This window comes from Rattus norvegicus, chromosome 8 (genome assembly GCF_021556685.1).
Source record: "Rattus norvegicus strain SHRSP/BbbUtx chromosome 8, alternate assembly SHRSP_T2T, whole genome shotgun sequence".
In the NCBI taxonomy this organism is placed as follows: domain Eukaryota; kingdom Metazoa; phylum Chordata; class Mammalia; order Rodentia; family Muridae; genus Rattus; species Rattus norvegicus.
The window spans coordinates 52,857,448-52,873,483 of NC_141541.1; the positions used below are offsets into that span (position 1 = coordinate 52,857,448).

At 46.3% G+C, this 16,036-nt stretch overlaps 1 protein-coding gene and 1 non-coding gene across 11 annotated transcripts in view; one reads left to right on the forward strand and one right to left on the reverse strand.

Annotated features, from left to right (window-relative positions):
- The window catches only part of Kmt2a (lysine methyltransferase 2A), a 75,823-nt gene that overhangs the window by 39,840 nt on the left and 19,947 nt on the right, over positions 1-16,036 (reverse strand). For 8 of the 10 annotated variants that reach the window (NM_001419940.1, NM_001108139.2, XM_087561879.1 and 5 more), the window contains 4 exon segments: positions 689-923; positions 2,301-2,478; positions 3,165-5,815; positions 8,814-8,883. In NM_001419940.1, coding sequence (NP_001406869.1) covers positions 689-923; positions 2,301-2,478; positions 3,165-5,815; positions 8,814-8,883 — 3,134 coding nt within the window. 10 annotated transcript variants of the gene reach the window in all.
- Positions 12,846-13,036, forward strand: LOC120094493 (U2 spliceosomal RNA). The gene has a single exon (XR_015628267.1). It is a non-coding gene; the product is annotated as a U2 spliceosomal RNA (small nuclear RNA).

Consider the following 16,036-nt stretch of genomic DNA (forward strand, 5'->3'; position numbering starts at 1 on the left):
CATTTGGTGAGCATCTCTTGTGCCAGGCACTTTGAGGGAAACCCACTTGCCAGAATTACTGTTTACGCAATTCTCCTAGTACATTTTAAACAAATCATCCCAAAAGGCAGAAAATGTGCCCCCACACTGACTGAAGAGGTAGTCTGTACCGAAGCCTCCAGATGCCGGGCTGAGAGAATGTGCATGGCAGAGCCCTGGACAAGCACATGTGTAGGTTCAAGCCCCAGCACTGACACCACACCCACAAGAGAACCTGGATGAATGGAAATTCTCTGCAAGAGTCAGAAGGTCAAGCCTGCACGGACGAAAGGCGCCACACTACAGGTTTTAAGAAGAGACTATCCAAAGCGACACCAATACAGTCGTCACTGCGCACATGCAGCTATTAAGTTAAAACAATTAAAACTTAAGAATATAGCTCTCCAGTCACACTAACCTCTTGTCAGGTCCTCAGTGGGCACGTGGCGCTACTGCGTGCCATACTGAAGTAGCCAGAGGGGAGGTTTCCATTACCCAGACTGTCCTAGGTGGCATGGCTGCAGAACACTTAGCTCAGACCTCATCACATCACCAAACGGAGCTCTGCCTCTAACTAACCTAGAGGCCCGGCAGGTCAGTGCGAGCACACCAGGCTGTCACCCTGTGTGACAAACCGTGAGGTCACTGCCTCAGAGGAAGACTCACTCACTTGCAGCATTGCTTCTTTATGTTGCGGCCACCGAACTTGGGCTTGTCCAAGCAATTAGTACAGACGCCACAGTCCTCAGGCACCTGGCAGCCAGGGCACTGTCCACACCGCCTCGACCGCCGCCCCTTCTTCACCGGAGGCTCCTGCGGCGCCTTGTTTCTGGTGACAGGCTTAATCGGTTTGATGGGTGGAGCAAGGGGTTCAGCATCTTCTGAGCCAGCAATTGATGACTTGTCTGTCAAGAAAAATGGAGCCTTAGCTCCTAGGGGATTTCTAATACCTTCCTGAGAAACCCTCATAGTCCCTTTGTATCATTAGGTACTTTAAACCTCATCTGAAGGGCTAGTCAAAATAGAAGAATTTACAACAGTTCCATACCCAGAACTCAGAGGTGGTCAAAACAATGACCAAAATGCTTTTAAACACCTTCTTTACCTTATCGCTCGATGGAAACAAAAATCTGAATACTGAAAACAAAACACCCTGACTGCAAATGAAAACAAGCCGGGCCTCCGAGAACTCTCTCTAGATGACCGTCAGGAGAAGGCACTGGCCTTTCAGGGTCAGATGGCAGTCATGAGTACAAGCCTAGCCTGTTGGTTGTTTTGTTTTTGTCAACTTGACACAAGCTACCGTTATCTGGGAAGAGGAACTTCATTGAGAACATGCCTCTGCCTGTAGACATGTCTGAAGGACAGTTTTCTGAGAAGCGACTAACAGCTGGTGCCGTCCCTGGGCAGGTGGTCCTGAGTTCTATAAGAAAGGGAGGCTAACAAGCCATGAGGATTGAGTCAGTAAGCAGTGGTCCTCCAGGCTCTCGCTTCAGTTCCTGCCTCCAGGCTCCTGCCCTGAGCTCTGCCGTGGCTTCTCTCAGTGATTCAGTGGGACCCGAGAGCTGTAACATGAAATAAACCCTTTCCTCCCCAGTTGCTTTTGACCATGGTATTCTGTTCAGAGAAGCAGTTGAAAGCCTAATTAATAGAGTCCTTCACAGATCTCTGATTCCAGGAAGTGTTAATGAGCAAGGGATCTAACTTCTGTGTTCTGAACACTTCTATATAACGAGGTCACACTCAGCACAGCTGCCCCCAGGCAGGCTCTTAGTGTCGCCTTCGCAGGCGAGGGGGGAGAGTACCTGTGCTTTGGGCTGGTCAGTCTGTTTGAGACTCTTACTCTTCCCTATCTTGCAGAGCTGGGCTTTGGCCTTTTTTAGGAGGCTGGCAACCCTCTTGCCAGTCCTTGGAAGCTTGTCTGCCTGAGCCAACATGGAGCCTATGGAGTACTGTTTTTGAGAGAAGAGACACATCTGACAGCCTGGTCAAACCTTTCTTCTACTACACAGCAGTCTAGGAAGGCTTTGCCCAGTCTTCCTTCTTCCCTTTCAGGAGTTAAACTTGTATCTGCATCTGATGCTAACCAGTCTTCCCTGGGTACCTTCCTTTTCTCTCTGAGGCACTTCCTCTAACTAAGTCCTCACGTATTTGATACCCTCTGGCTACCTGGTTTGGGTTTGTTCAGTTTTAATCCAGTCTAACGAACTACGAGGAACCTACTGGCATCTGCAGAACGAAAGCATATAAATGCAGCTCCAAGGTCGACTTCCCTGACTTACCATCATTCCCCATGGAAGACAAAATTTTTTCTCGTTCTTCCCACGGTAAGGCACTCAAGGTGGGCATGTCGTCAGGAAACACAGCTCGCTTGCGGCCAAGGGCGACAGCAGCTCTTCTGCAGACATGTTTGATCCGGGGTCCTCGCACAGAGGTTTCTGAAGAATCACTTTCTTGACCCTGAGTGTGAAATAAGTCACAAATAAAGACAACCATGCATGTTGCAACTATGACTGAAGGAGGCCAAAGTATACCTGACCAACTTAGTATGATCTATCATCAGAGCGGACAGCTCTAACTATTCCTAGCCGGTAAGCCAATATGCAAATCAGCTACCTCTCCACCCTACCTACACTGTCCCCTCTAGGTTACATTAAAACATAGTTTTCTTTCTTTCTAAGATTTATTTATTTAATGTATGTGAGTACACTGTAGCTCTCTCCAGACACACCAGAAGAGGGCATCAGATCCCATTACAGATTGTTGTGAGCCACCGTGTGGTTGCTGGGAATTGAACTCAGGACCTCTGGAAGAACAGTCAGTGCTCTTAACCACTGGGCCATCTCTCCAGCCCCTGGACCATAGTTTTCTACTTCTTAAAATGCTATAGGTCCTTGAAGGACCACTGCACATACCACCCGTCTCCTAGCTCCCGTAATCGATGCAGCTCAAACACTTAAGCCTAACCCAAACCTGCCCCAAGAAGGGGCTCCATGGACTTGGTTTTTTCTTTTTCTTTTTTTTTTTTCTTTTTTTCGGAGCTGGGGACCGAACCCAGGGCCTTGCGCTTGCTAGGCAAGCACTCTACCACGGAGCTAAATCCCCAACCCCCGGACTTGGTTTTAACAGGCGAGCTGGGAGAGTACCTGTGCTTTGGGCTGGTCAGTCTGTTTGAGACTCTTACTCTTCTCTATCTTGCAGAGCTGGGCTTTGGCCTTTTTTAGGAGGCTGGCAACCCTCTTGTCAGTCATTGGAAGCTTGTCTGCCTGAGCCAACATGGAGCCTATGGAGGAAGTGGAATGTTTAACAGTGCTAGGTGAAGGAGTGGAAAGGCAGAGGGTTTTCTCCTTCTCCAGGGATGGGGCAGTTGGGCCGAGATCCAAGTTGTTTTTTTCCAGATTTCCTCTCCCTTTCTTTATAAGAATTTTGGCTTTGACAGCTGTTGTGTCCCCAAGAGTCACAGGAGCAATATCAGCCCCAGAATCAAGTGATGAAGACTTCTTCCGCCCTGTTGCTTTTTTGGCAGAAGATGAAGTGCCAACATCTTCTCCAGCAACCTTCTCTTTGGAAACCCGACCCACAGGATACAAAGCAGAGCTACTCTGAATGTCTGAGCCCTTTTTCCTTTTCTCTTTCCTTGACTCCCGCTTATTCTCCTTCTCTCTCTCCCGGTCTCTCTCTCTACTCTTGTCCTTCTCCACGCTCTTGTCAGCATCGCGATCTTTGGACAGCTCCTCCGGGGCTGTGTCTTTCTTTCTCCCCTTCTCGGTCTGAGAGCCTGGGGTGAACCACGGGAAGAGAGCAGGGCTGTTTGATGAAAACGGCTCTGCCGGAGCACTAGTCTGCTTCCTTGCTCTCTGACTTTTCTCTGTAGATTCCCCAGACTGAGTTAGGGAGTGAGAAGGAAAAGTAAAAGTTGGGTTTAAGGCACTAGCGGCAAGAGGACTAACGGGAATGCTTAATGAGGAGGAGACAGAAGACGGGGGAGTGAGAGGTGACAGCTCAGAGGTGCTAAGCCTTCCGCTTCTTGTCCTCATGGAGTGAGAAGGTGATCTTGGTTCAGACCGAATCGGACTAAACACTTTCCTTTTCCTTTTTCTATTAGATACTCCCGAAGAGGACGCTCCAGAAGAAGTTCGATTACTAGGCAAGGTCACAGACTCAAATATTCTAGAGTGTGCCTCACTTGGAGTAAATCTGGGAGCTCTCAGAATGGGGCTCCTCTTATGAATATCAAACCTTGTTCCAGAATGGAGTGGTGAGAACAACCGGGCCGAAGCTGCAGAACCAGATGCAGAAAAACCAGAAGCGAAGCCGACATCCTCGGGAGTCAGTGGAGGGGGTCGGAAGTTATCAAATATTGGTTTGCGAATCAGACCTTCTTTGGCATACTTTGCTGAGGAAAAGTACTGTGGCTCTGACCTCGAATGCTTTAAAGAAGTCCACCTAAATGTTGGCTCCCGCAAAATAGATTTCCGCTTCCCTTGCATGGGAGCAGCAGAAGCAGGCAGGAATGGTGATGCTAAGGGGATGGTGGGAGGCATGAGCCAAGGCGTGTGGTCAGAGATGCCGGAGGCTGGCTGCAGTGGAGGGGGAGGAGTAAGCAGAGGTGGAGGTGGCGAGGAGGAGGTCTGCTGCTGTGGGGCACTTTGTAGAGTTGGTAATTTTTTAGTTGTTCTAGATCCAAAGCTTCTCTCAGACATCGAATACCGTCTGCCTCTCCTGTCATTACTTTCATTTTCTGGGGACTGGGAAATAGGCAGTGGGGTATGAACTTCGGGGGTATTACTCCGCTCCTCAGGAAGTGCCTGGATCTCTTCGGAGGCCTGGGAATCTGAGGTGGTATCGATACTGGGACTGCTAGATCGGGAGGAGTCTGAAGACATCTGAGAGGAGTGCTGGGAAGCTGCACTGGACTTTTCGGAAGATCCGCAGGATGTGGCGCTGAACCTACTGTTGGGTGTAGATTCCAGTCGTGCAATTTTAATTGGAGGATCATAATCCTCATCCTCTATGAACCGTCGGGGAGTCTTGATGATCCTCGAGGAGATGGCACTGACCACAGGCATGATGAACTGCCGGATATTCTTGACTTGTGTCTTCACCTTCCTTCCCTGCAGCTGCGCTGCCTCCTTCTCGATTTTCTTCTGCGCCCCCTTCTTGGCCCTCTGCAGGAGCTGCTTAGCAATTGTGGCATCTGTCCTTTTAGAGGAAGGAATAATCCTGACCGGCTTAATCCTTCGAGGGCTTTGTCTGACAACTGTCTTATCTTCCTTTGTGAGTGGGGGTGTTCCTTCCTTGTCTTTCCGGACCTTCTGAGGCTTTTCCAGTTCAGAATTAATGAGAAGGCCTGAAGGGGTCTTTATCCGTTCCGTGGATGGAGGCCTTCCTCGCCGTCTTACAATCTGTACCCCCTTCCTTCCTATCTGGAGCTTCCCTGTCTTAAACTTAGACTTGAGAGGAGACAGTTTACCTGCTCTTAACTTTTTAATCTTTGTGGCTTGCTGGAACATAGCAGAAGGGGTCCGTTTAACTTTTTTCAGGCTGTCCTCTTTGCTTCCTTGTGTTAACTCTGCAATGTCCTTTCCATGTGTGATTTTGATCTTCACCCCAGGGAAGGTGGGAGGTCTTCCTCTCTTCTTTTCTATGCTCTTAGAATCCTTCTTCTTGATTTTATCTGTAGATTTGGTCTCTGATTTATTTAGAGGGGAAAACACAGATGGGTCTGAGAGGATAGCTGGATTTCGGTCAGAGCCACTTCTAGGTCTCCCGCGAGGTTTTCGAGGACTAGCTTTAACTGTGTGTGGAAATTAAACAATGAAGAGCATATATTTAGCCGTGTAGTTCAGGTCTTAAGTAAGCCGAATATAATTTAGCACAGGTCACTGGGTAGCGAGCTCACTGGGGCTACTGAGTCAATGCTACATCTTAACTGTGCTTAACTTCTTCTCACCAAATATCACCTCAAAGAAATTAAGTCAATAACACAATAACACTAACACCCCCACCTGAAAAGAAAACATCTAATTACTTTTTTGATGTAAAAATCAAAATAAGGTTTTCAACTGAAGTGATCTAGAAAACAGAAATTCTGGCTTCTCAGATGAGCAAGTTTTTAAACCTTTCCTAAAATTAAAAGAATAAATAAAATAACTGTTTTAAAAAAACAAAAAACAAAAAACAAAAAAAAAATCAGCTCACGAAGAGCAAGAGTTAAGAACATGTTTCAAAAGCTGAGAGTGGTAGTGATCAGGAAGCCGAGAGACAGAGGGCTAAGCCTGAGGTCAGCCTTGAACTGCACAGAAAGACCTGTCTCAAAACAAAGCAAAGCATCCACACCAAAATAAAACAAAAGCGCGCGCGCGCGCGCACACACACACACACACACACACACACACACACACACCCTCAGCTCAACCCGATGACAATGGACATTCCAACTTTTCAATCTGTAACTGTGACTTTGAATAAATTTGAACGTCAATTTTCACGTGAACAGACTCCTCCCCCGGCAGCTCGGCAGCCTGCATTTCCAATCTGTTCTGGTAGAGTAAACTAAGGAAGGAGCACTTCAGAGACAAACGCCTACTCCGGAGACACTGGCTCAGTCGCCGGCGTGTAGTACGAGAGTGAGTCAAGGCCATGGCTGTGTGATGAGCTCCTGAGTCTACTGTCCCCAGGGCTTCTTCAACTGCTTAGGCCCAAGGCACAAAACGATCTAGCCTCAGTTGATGGGAAGGTCAAAGCGACAATCGATTCAGACAGATCATTGCCATTTCAGATAAAAGAAAACACTAGATGTGATGGGGCACACCTGTACACCGAACACTAAGGAGGCAGAGGCTGGAGACTACCCGCAAGTTTAAGGTCATCCTGATCTGCCTATGGAGTTCTAGCCAGGGTCACATATTGGCCACATCTTCTTAGAAACAGGATTTTCCAAAATTATACAGATGGTCAGCCTGCTACTATGAAGACAGTTAAGGAGCAATACTGCCCTAACACCTAACACAGCTTGTACTGAAAATGCACTAAGGACTGGCTCTGCCTCTGCCTCTGCCTCTGCCTCTGGCTCTGGCTCTGGCTCTGGCTCTGGCTCTGGCTCTGGCTCTGGCTCTGGCTCTGGCTCTGGCTCTGGCTCTGGCTCTGGCAGCCAGGTTCACACGTGCAAAGCAAGGAAAGACAGACACCTCAAGTTCAAGGTTAGTCAGGGCTACACAGTGAGCTCATGCCAACCTGGGCTAAAAAAAAAAGCCCATGTTTGTTTGTTTGAATTCTTTCTTAGTTTCTCAGTGTTATATAATACGTCTCTCTTCTGAGACCAAAATCTCCCTTACTAGACATCAAAAGAGACTTCAGACACTATGAATATTTGTGCTATGGAGTTGATTTCCAACACAACAGAAATCAACCAGGTCTAATGGCTCAACTTCCCAATAGAAACACAAATGCATTCCCCACCAAGCAACATAGGAGACTTCCCTTAACAGATTAAGAGTTTACAAACCTATCCTCAATATATACTAATTATAACCAAAGTGCTGGACTATAAGGCAGTAGATAGCAGCTCATAAACATCCAGATGCTTTACAATAGCAAGAGCATTCGAGGTAAACTGATGCCAAGAAAAACCTCACTTGGAAACCACTGTGAATTAGCAAAGACTACAGACTTGACTCCTTAACCCTGTGGGGCATTTCATGGGGCTGCCCAGACGACTTCAGCAATTCTGAAAACCACTTCTATATTACTTTTTAAAAGAAGCTTTCACAGACAAGTAGAAAAAGCAGAGCAGAGAGGGTCCTTACTCAGCTGGCTAACTTCTTACTCTCAAGACACACTTGCTTATGTCAGCGTCCTCGTTTTTGTTAACTGTAAGCGAAGAGTTAGAGTAAGCATCCCTAAGTCCCTTTCCTGTACAAAGACATAAGATTCCATCGCCTCTGAAAGAGACCACTGCTACTGTCCAAATAACAGGGCCTACGATACTGGTTCCAGTAACTAGGTATCAATATCATCAATGAATGGGCAAACAAAAGTTGCCACCTTGGGTGTTTAATTAGTTTACTATATAGTATTTAATGACTCCTAACTGAGAGCCAAATGTCAGCAACCATCACAGATTAAACAGAGTAAAAACATCTAACAATATTACTCGTCTGTTTATCCACAAAACCAAAACCATACAAGTCTACTGACAAGATGAGGAGTCGACTTCCCATCAGAAGAACCTCAAGTCTTCCCTCCAACTCAATTATCCAAGCTAATGAAGGTGACATCCGCTGGCTATCTTAGGAAAGAAACTGCTTGTAGGTCTAGAATTTTGTTGAGAACATTGATAAATAGTGCTAATAACTGGAAGCATCCACGTAATTTTCAGTTTCTTTATTTTAGTACAGCCTTTTAAGGGTTAGGTCAAATGGTATCGTATAGAGCCAACACGTTTCTGGTTCTTTGACAATAGTACACTATATTTCATCTACAAAAAACCAAGAGCCAACCCCGCCCCCACCTCCTGCTGCCCCACAAACATAAATGCTACCATAGAATAGAACATGATAAGCTTAACCAAGTTTCCCAAAATCATTCTGTGGAAACCTACTTCCCATGCCCAAGTATTACCCAGAAAAACACAGAGAGGAATTTACAAGCACAGGCAGCAGGAACCAGTCCGTCCAGTCTAGCTCACACCTTGTTTCCTAGCCTGGACTGCAGTCATCCTTCCTCGCAACAAGAAGCCACACTCTCCTCACAGACAGAAGGCAGATCTGCGACACATGCTTCATTGGCCATACCTGAAGGAGACCTGGTGGGGCTTCGCACTCTGACTTCTTCATCTGAGCCAAAACCTAAGAACTGCTCATCCTACAACAAAGGAAAATAATTTTAAAATCAGAAACAAAAACGTAAGGGTGAATAAATCCCAGGGGAAATGCCTAGATGAAACGAGTGCATTGGGAAACTGGTCTGTGCGTCCTAATCAATATCCGGACAGTCTATAAAGCCATGGGCCCAGCCACGGAGCTCATTACACATAGTAATAATTGCGCGGTGCGGTCACTCAACAGAGCACTGAAAGCTCATCTCTGGTGAACATTAATGAAGGGATGGTTCTGAAGTTCAAACTACAGATACAGGCCCAAACCTTTAAAAGGTAAAGTTAATACTGATGAGCAAATCAATGTAAAAATACACAGCCAAGAATAAAACAAGTATTATAGCTACAGACATATTGGGAACAGCAGGAACCATATGATGATCTCTTGCCTGCTAAAGATTATAGAGACCGGAAGTGCCTTAACCGGCAATTCCTTAACTTAGGAGCTGTTATTCAGATATGATTTCTGTACATCTGAGATTAGAGAGTCTCAACATGCATTTTATGGTACCATCTTAAAATGGCCTGTGGTAAGATCCCTAATGGTTGGCAGCAGTGATGGTGACAGGAATCGTAAACTGACCAAACACAGTGACGGGGAAACCTCTTATTCCCAATTCTGCTTAGGAAAGGTAAAAGTAAAAACTCTCCTTACCTCTAACTTTTAACCCACCATAAACATACTAAGAATCTTTTAGTCTATTTTGGACGAATTCTCAAGAAAAAGTCTACAGATTCTTGCTTCCAAGTAGAACCTAAGGCAAGGACGGGCAGGTGCGACCTCAGTTTTCCTCCCAAAGACCAAAGTTTTGTTAACACGAGAACAAAATATGACTTAACTCATAGCCCAGAGTAAAAAACATGCTTATATCTGGGAACAGCTCATTCTCCCCCTTAAACATTAGAATCTGCAGGGTAAGAAATACTCGGCAGATTTCAAAATTCTCTCTGAGCATTGCCGACCCCCCTTACAACACAGCTTCTCTATGGGGCTGGAGCCTGGAGACCTGATCCTTTACAGCCACGGGCATGGCACAGTTCCTAAGCATGGGAACAGCCGTATGAAATATTATTTGGACGATTAATAATTTCCTTTCCCTATATCCAATTAAAGTGATTTTCTGTGTCTTTCTTAATGTTTCCCAATATACCAGAGTCTGGGGGGAGGGGGGAACCACCTACTTAGAATCCTTAACTTCTCAAGCTAAGGTGGAATGCTGCCAAAGTCACACTGAAAACATCTCTACTGTGGCGGGATGGAGCTCAGCAGGGAGAGTAACTGCCTAGCAGCATGACCCGCAGCGCTTCGTTAGGACCAGGCGTGACTACACACTTCTGTATCTCGTCCAACTTAGAAGTGGGGCAGGAGGAGCAGAAGTTCAGGGCCATCCTCATCTACTCCATGTACGACACTCAGTCCCTAACAAAAGGACAGCAACAGCACAATTCATAATACCCAAACTATGATACCAACCTCGACAGTCTTCCTAATACGTAAACCGTCGTCACCAACCACCACAACACATCTCCGTCGGCCCTGACCTGAGACGGACAACCATGACTCAGTCTCCGCTCCTGCTTGTTCCTGGGCACCTTACTTTATTAAGTAAGCGCTGTGCAACCCACCCATGCCCTTTAGTGACTGTTTCTCAGCATCTGTATCTAAAGTATCTGGAAACTCAAGTTCCTCCAATTACAAAATTAATTTTACTGAACCAGAGAGCGAGCGAGCACGAGAGCGAGAACGAGAGCAAGAGAGAGAGAAAGATCAATGAATATAGTATCAAAATCACTCCTCGGAGCTGGAGAAATGGTTTGGAGGCTAAAAGCATGCAAGGGTCTTCCAGGGGACCCGAGTTCAATTCCCAGGGTTCACATCCAGGCAGTTCACACTTTCCTGTGAACTCCGGCTTCAGGGAGCTTGAGGCCACAAGGAGTCCTTGGGTTCTCGAACTCACATGCACGCAGCTGAAAACTAAACACGTAAATGAGAGTCGTTCCTGAGGGGCTGGAAAGACGGCTCAGAGGTTAAGAATGATTGTGCTCTTCCAGAGGACCAGAGTTCAGATCCTAGCACCCACATTAGGCAGTTCACAACTACCTGTAATAATCTTTTAAAAAAAAAAGTCACCCTGACAAACTCATTTTTGTGAGGTAGTTTTTTCCAGGCGCCTAAGCTGGCATCATTATACGTGGCTCAATCTGAAGAGGAGGCCACAAGAGAACGAAGAGCCTAAAGTGCCCAGGAGGCAGGCTGTATACCTTGGCAGCTACACTTTAAAAAGAGTAACACCTCCCCTGTGGGAATTTATTCCTGTTAGCTATCACTTCTGTTGGCACGATTCCCTCTGAGTCTCTTGCTACTTGCTATAAAATACCAAGGTTTTATGTTGTATTTTAAAGACTCACGCTCATAATTACTAGTGCTTAATTAGATGGGAATTTTTCTTTTCCCTAGACGGGGCCTTTGCTATGAAACCCAGATTGGCCTCAAACTCATGATCCCTCTGCCTGAGCTTCCGGTGTGCTAGGATTACAGGCGTGTGCCACCGTGACTGCTTAGCCGAAGGGATTTCTTTTTTAATGTGTTTACTGGGGTGATGAGCTGGCTTAACTGGTAAAGGTATTTATGGCCAAGTTCGATGGCCTCCCTTTGATCCCCAGGACTCACGGTAAAACGAGAGAGCTGACCTGAAGGTTGTCCCCCGATCCCTGTATGTGTACATACGATACAAGACATCACACACATATAAGGTATCACACATTCACACAGTAACTTTTTTTTTTTTAAAGAATCCTTAGGGGCCAGGGGCTGAAGACAGTATAAGACAGTATAGCTCAGTGGTAGAGCACATGTTTGGCATATACCATGTTCTGGGTTTAATCCCCCAACATAAACAAATGAAATAACATATACATGGAACGCACAGGAACCGAGTTAGGCCATAACGAGATATCGGTTTACAGCTATTAGAGAGGCCAGTATGACTGCAAGTGTTGGTGAGGAGGGAAGAAAACTGAGACTCTGTGCAGAGAAGGTGGGGTGTAAACCAGAATAGCTGTTTAAAAAAAAAATAGTATGGCTGTGCTTCAGAAAACCGAAGAACGATCCGTGAAACCCTCCCGTCCTAAATGGACTGCACAGAGAAGGAAGCAGGTTGATATGCTGAACAAGTCTGTGCACCTCAGGCCCACGTCCGCTCTCGCCTCATTAGCGTATGATTAGGGAAAACAGGGCTCATATCTACTGTCTGCCTTTAAAAGGTAGGAAATTTGGCCATTCTCGGTGACACTGCACACGGTAAGCCAGACACTGAAATTTAAGCAGTCTGACCACTCGCTCACACGTGGCGTCTAAAGGGAGAGCAGGAAAGTGATCCGAAGAGGAGGAGGTGGGGGGAGGCTGCCCAAGAGGCAGCCACGATTTCAGCTCTACTGGGGGATGAGTTTTAGTGATGACCTACAGTGTGGAAGGGTGGCTGCAGGTGATAACAGAGGATGTATTTAAACACTGCCAAAAAGAGGCCGAAGCGGGCTGGAGAGATGGTGCAGGAGCAAGAAGAGAATTGGCTGCTCTTGAAAAGGACCCAAGTTCAATTCTCAGCACCCTCATGGCAGCTCATAGCCATCTGTAACTCGTTTTAGAGGATCTAACACCGGTCCTAGTCACACGTGTGGTTCACATACATGCATGTAGGCAAAACACCCGTACACATGAAGGAGAAGTAAGGGGGGCTGGAGAGGTGGCTCAGTGGTTAAGAGCACTGACTGCTCTTCCAGAGTTCAATTCCCAGCAAACACATGGTGGCTCACAGCCATCTGTAATGAGATCTGATGCCCTCTTCTGGGGTGTTTGAAGACAGCTACAATGTATTCATGTATAATAAATAAATAAATCTTTAAAAAAAAAGAAAGAGAAGTAAAATTCAAACATAAGAACTGCTTAAAAATCGCTTCTTGGCCTTTTGGCTAAGATCAAGTGTAGTATCTGTTCTTATCAGTTTAATATCTGATACGTCCTCTATCCGAGGACAATATATTAAATGGATTTTTGGAACTAGGAGTTGGAATAGGAGCTTGCTCCGTCCACTCCACGCTTCGACCTGGTATTGCAGTACCTCCAGGAACTGTGCACCCCCTCGGGGGATTTAAAAAAAAACTGCTTAAAAAAAATACTTTTTAACAGTGACACCATAAAGATTGAGATGCTAATGAATGTATTACTCAGCCTGATGAACTCTCCCACACACACCTGTAGTCCCAGTGACAGGGAAGCAGATCTCTGGGGCTCACAGGCCAGCCAGTCTGCTCCAGTTGATAAGCTTCAGACCAATGAGAGAAGCGTCTCAAAGGAAGTATATGATGTTTATGATGACACCGGGAGGTGTGCGTTTCGAGGGGCTGAGACAGAATGTAGTAGGGTGCTTAGTAGCACAAATAAGGCACAAGGTCCTGGATTCAATTTCCAGAATTTCAAAGAAAGCAATGTTTTGGGTTTTTTGGGGGTTTTTAAGATTTAAAAAAAGGGGTTGGGGTTTTAGCTCAGTGGCAGAGCGCGCAAGGCCCTGGGTTCGGTCCCCAGCTCCGGAAAAAAAGAAAATTAAAAAAAAAAAGATTTAAAAAAAGATTTAAGGAATGTTTGGTGTGAAGACCCATGTTTGTAACTCCTGTACTCAGAAGGCAGAGGGTCACTGAAAGTTCAAGTCAGTCTGGTGTACACAGTGAAACTACATCTAATATCCCACCCTCCAAATAGACAGACAGACAGACAGACAGACAGACATAAAGAAATGCAGGTTGGGAGACAAACTAAACCAATTCATTCTATGACAACATGAGTGTGTGGCTGCAGAGATGGCTCAGAGGTTGCATTTGCTGCTCTTGCAGAGGACTGGGGGTTCAGCTCCCAGTGCCCACATGAAGACTGTAACTCCAGTTGTAGGGGACCCAACACGCTCTTCTGATCACACACACACACACACACACACACACACACACACACACACACACACCTTACAAAATCTCCACATAGGTAAAGGGATGAGCAGAGATAGAAGACATCTTCAAGCAGGGTGTGGTATGGTGGTACAGGTTTAAAAGCCCAGCTTTCGGCCTCTGCAACTCTGCAGTGAGAGCCTGCAGAAAGAGGGAGGAGGGGATATCTAAGTACAGTAACAGGATGCAATACACAGGACACTCTGGGAGGACCGAATGTGGCAGCACTGCATGAAGTCATCTAGCCAGGTAAGACAAACGGTCAGGAAAGCCAGTGCACGCACTCGGCATGAGACTAGCTCACTTTTGGATGATGATAAAGCTCTCGGGTGCGACCAAGTGCTTTGCTGGTCCAGCAAATAGCAACCAAAGCACAGAGGCAAAGAGAGTGTGAAGGCGGGGAGGTGGGGAGCAGGTCACAGTGTCTGACAGGACTTCAAGTGCTTAAAGATTACCCTCTAGCACACGTGATCGCATCTTAAAGGCTCTGCAGGTCGGAGATTCTCCAGGCAGGGCGGCACACACCTGAAATCCCAGCACTCTGTAATCTCAACATTTTGGAAAGAACTCAAGAGTATGAGGCCTGCTTGAACTACCCAAGGAAACCCAGATTGTTTTTTCCTTCCTGTAACTGTCTACAACTAAATATTAAAACATCAGTGAAAAAAGCCTTATCCATATCCCTGTGTTTAAATAAACCAACAGGAAAAAAGTCTTTCTATCATTTAAGCTCATAGCCTGTGAATGACATTTGAGCTGCGTGTGCATGGGAAACATATTCACCCTCCCACTATGTAAACTGCATAGCAATCTTTAGACTGTGGTGGTTTAAACAAGAATGGCCCCCACATGCTCGCACACTTGAATGCTGAGCCATCAGGAAGCGGCACGACTTGAAAAGGATTAGAAGGACGAGGAAGTGTGGCCTTGTTGAAGGTGCGTCACTAGGGGCAAGCTTTGAGGATTCAAAGGCCCATGCCAGGCCGTCTTCTTCTTTCTTGGCAATCAGATCCGGCTGCAGCTCTCACTACTGCTCCAGTGCCACAAGTGCTGACATCCTCCTACCACGCCCCTCACCGTAGTAATGGACCAAGCCTCTGAAACTGTAAACAAGCCCCGTTAAATGCTTTCTTTTTTAAGCGCTGCCTTGGCAATGGTGTATCTTCACAACAGCAGAGTGACTAAGACAGAGACACAGTGGTAAGCTGCCCACCTTCCGATAAGCTAGACAAAGTCCCTGCACCTGTCCATTCTATCTTACATTATTATTCTATTTATTTAACCTGTTTTTTTCCCTTTTATTTCATGTAGCCCAGGCTAGGATTATGGGTGTGTATAATATTATATACTCTGACATTGCTTACAGAGCCAGTGACTACAGTGGCAGAGGGTTGGGAAAAATTGACAGAGTCCACAAATATTTTATAGCATTCTTATTTTATTTTAAATTATTTTATGTATGTGTCTGAGGGGTACCCACAGAGGCAGGATGAGGGCATCAGATCCCCTAGAGCTGGAGTTGTAGGTGGTTGTGAGTCATCAGACATGGGTGCTAGGATCAGAACTCATGAGCAGCATGTGCTCTTAACCACCAAATCTTTCCAACCTGACCTTCGGTTTTGATATGGGGGTTGTTAATGGGGGAGAAAGGACTGCAGGTGCCTGGTTCGGGCTGATTGGTTTGTGGGGATAGTTACTAAAATTGGGAGTACAGAACAAAGAATGACTTTCCGGAATAGGAGGCAGACACCTCGGACATTTGAGTTAGTAATGTCTTTCCATGTCTACTGGAAACAATGGCCCGGAGAAAACACATCTGAGTCGACGAATATGGAAGTATTAGATCGACTTACCAGGGAAAGAATATAAAGGAAAAAAGGTAGTTTGGTAAACAGAATGCCAAGGAAATGGGTACACCAAGCTTTGCGTGGCAACAGGGGAAACCGAGGACATGGGGCACTCGGGGAAAGCACCTGTCAAGGAGCGGTCTGGTCAGCCAAGACTCACGTTGTACAGTGGGAGAGCAAGGCTGATGTCTGCGTAGTATGCAGGCAGGAGGAATGGGGCTGGAGGCTGCAGCTCACTGAGAGATTGCTTGCTTAGCGTGCTGGAAGCCCGGTGTGATTCCCCAGCACCACACATACA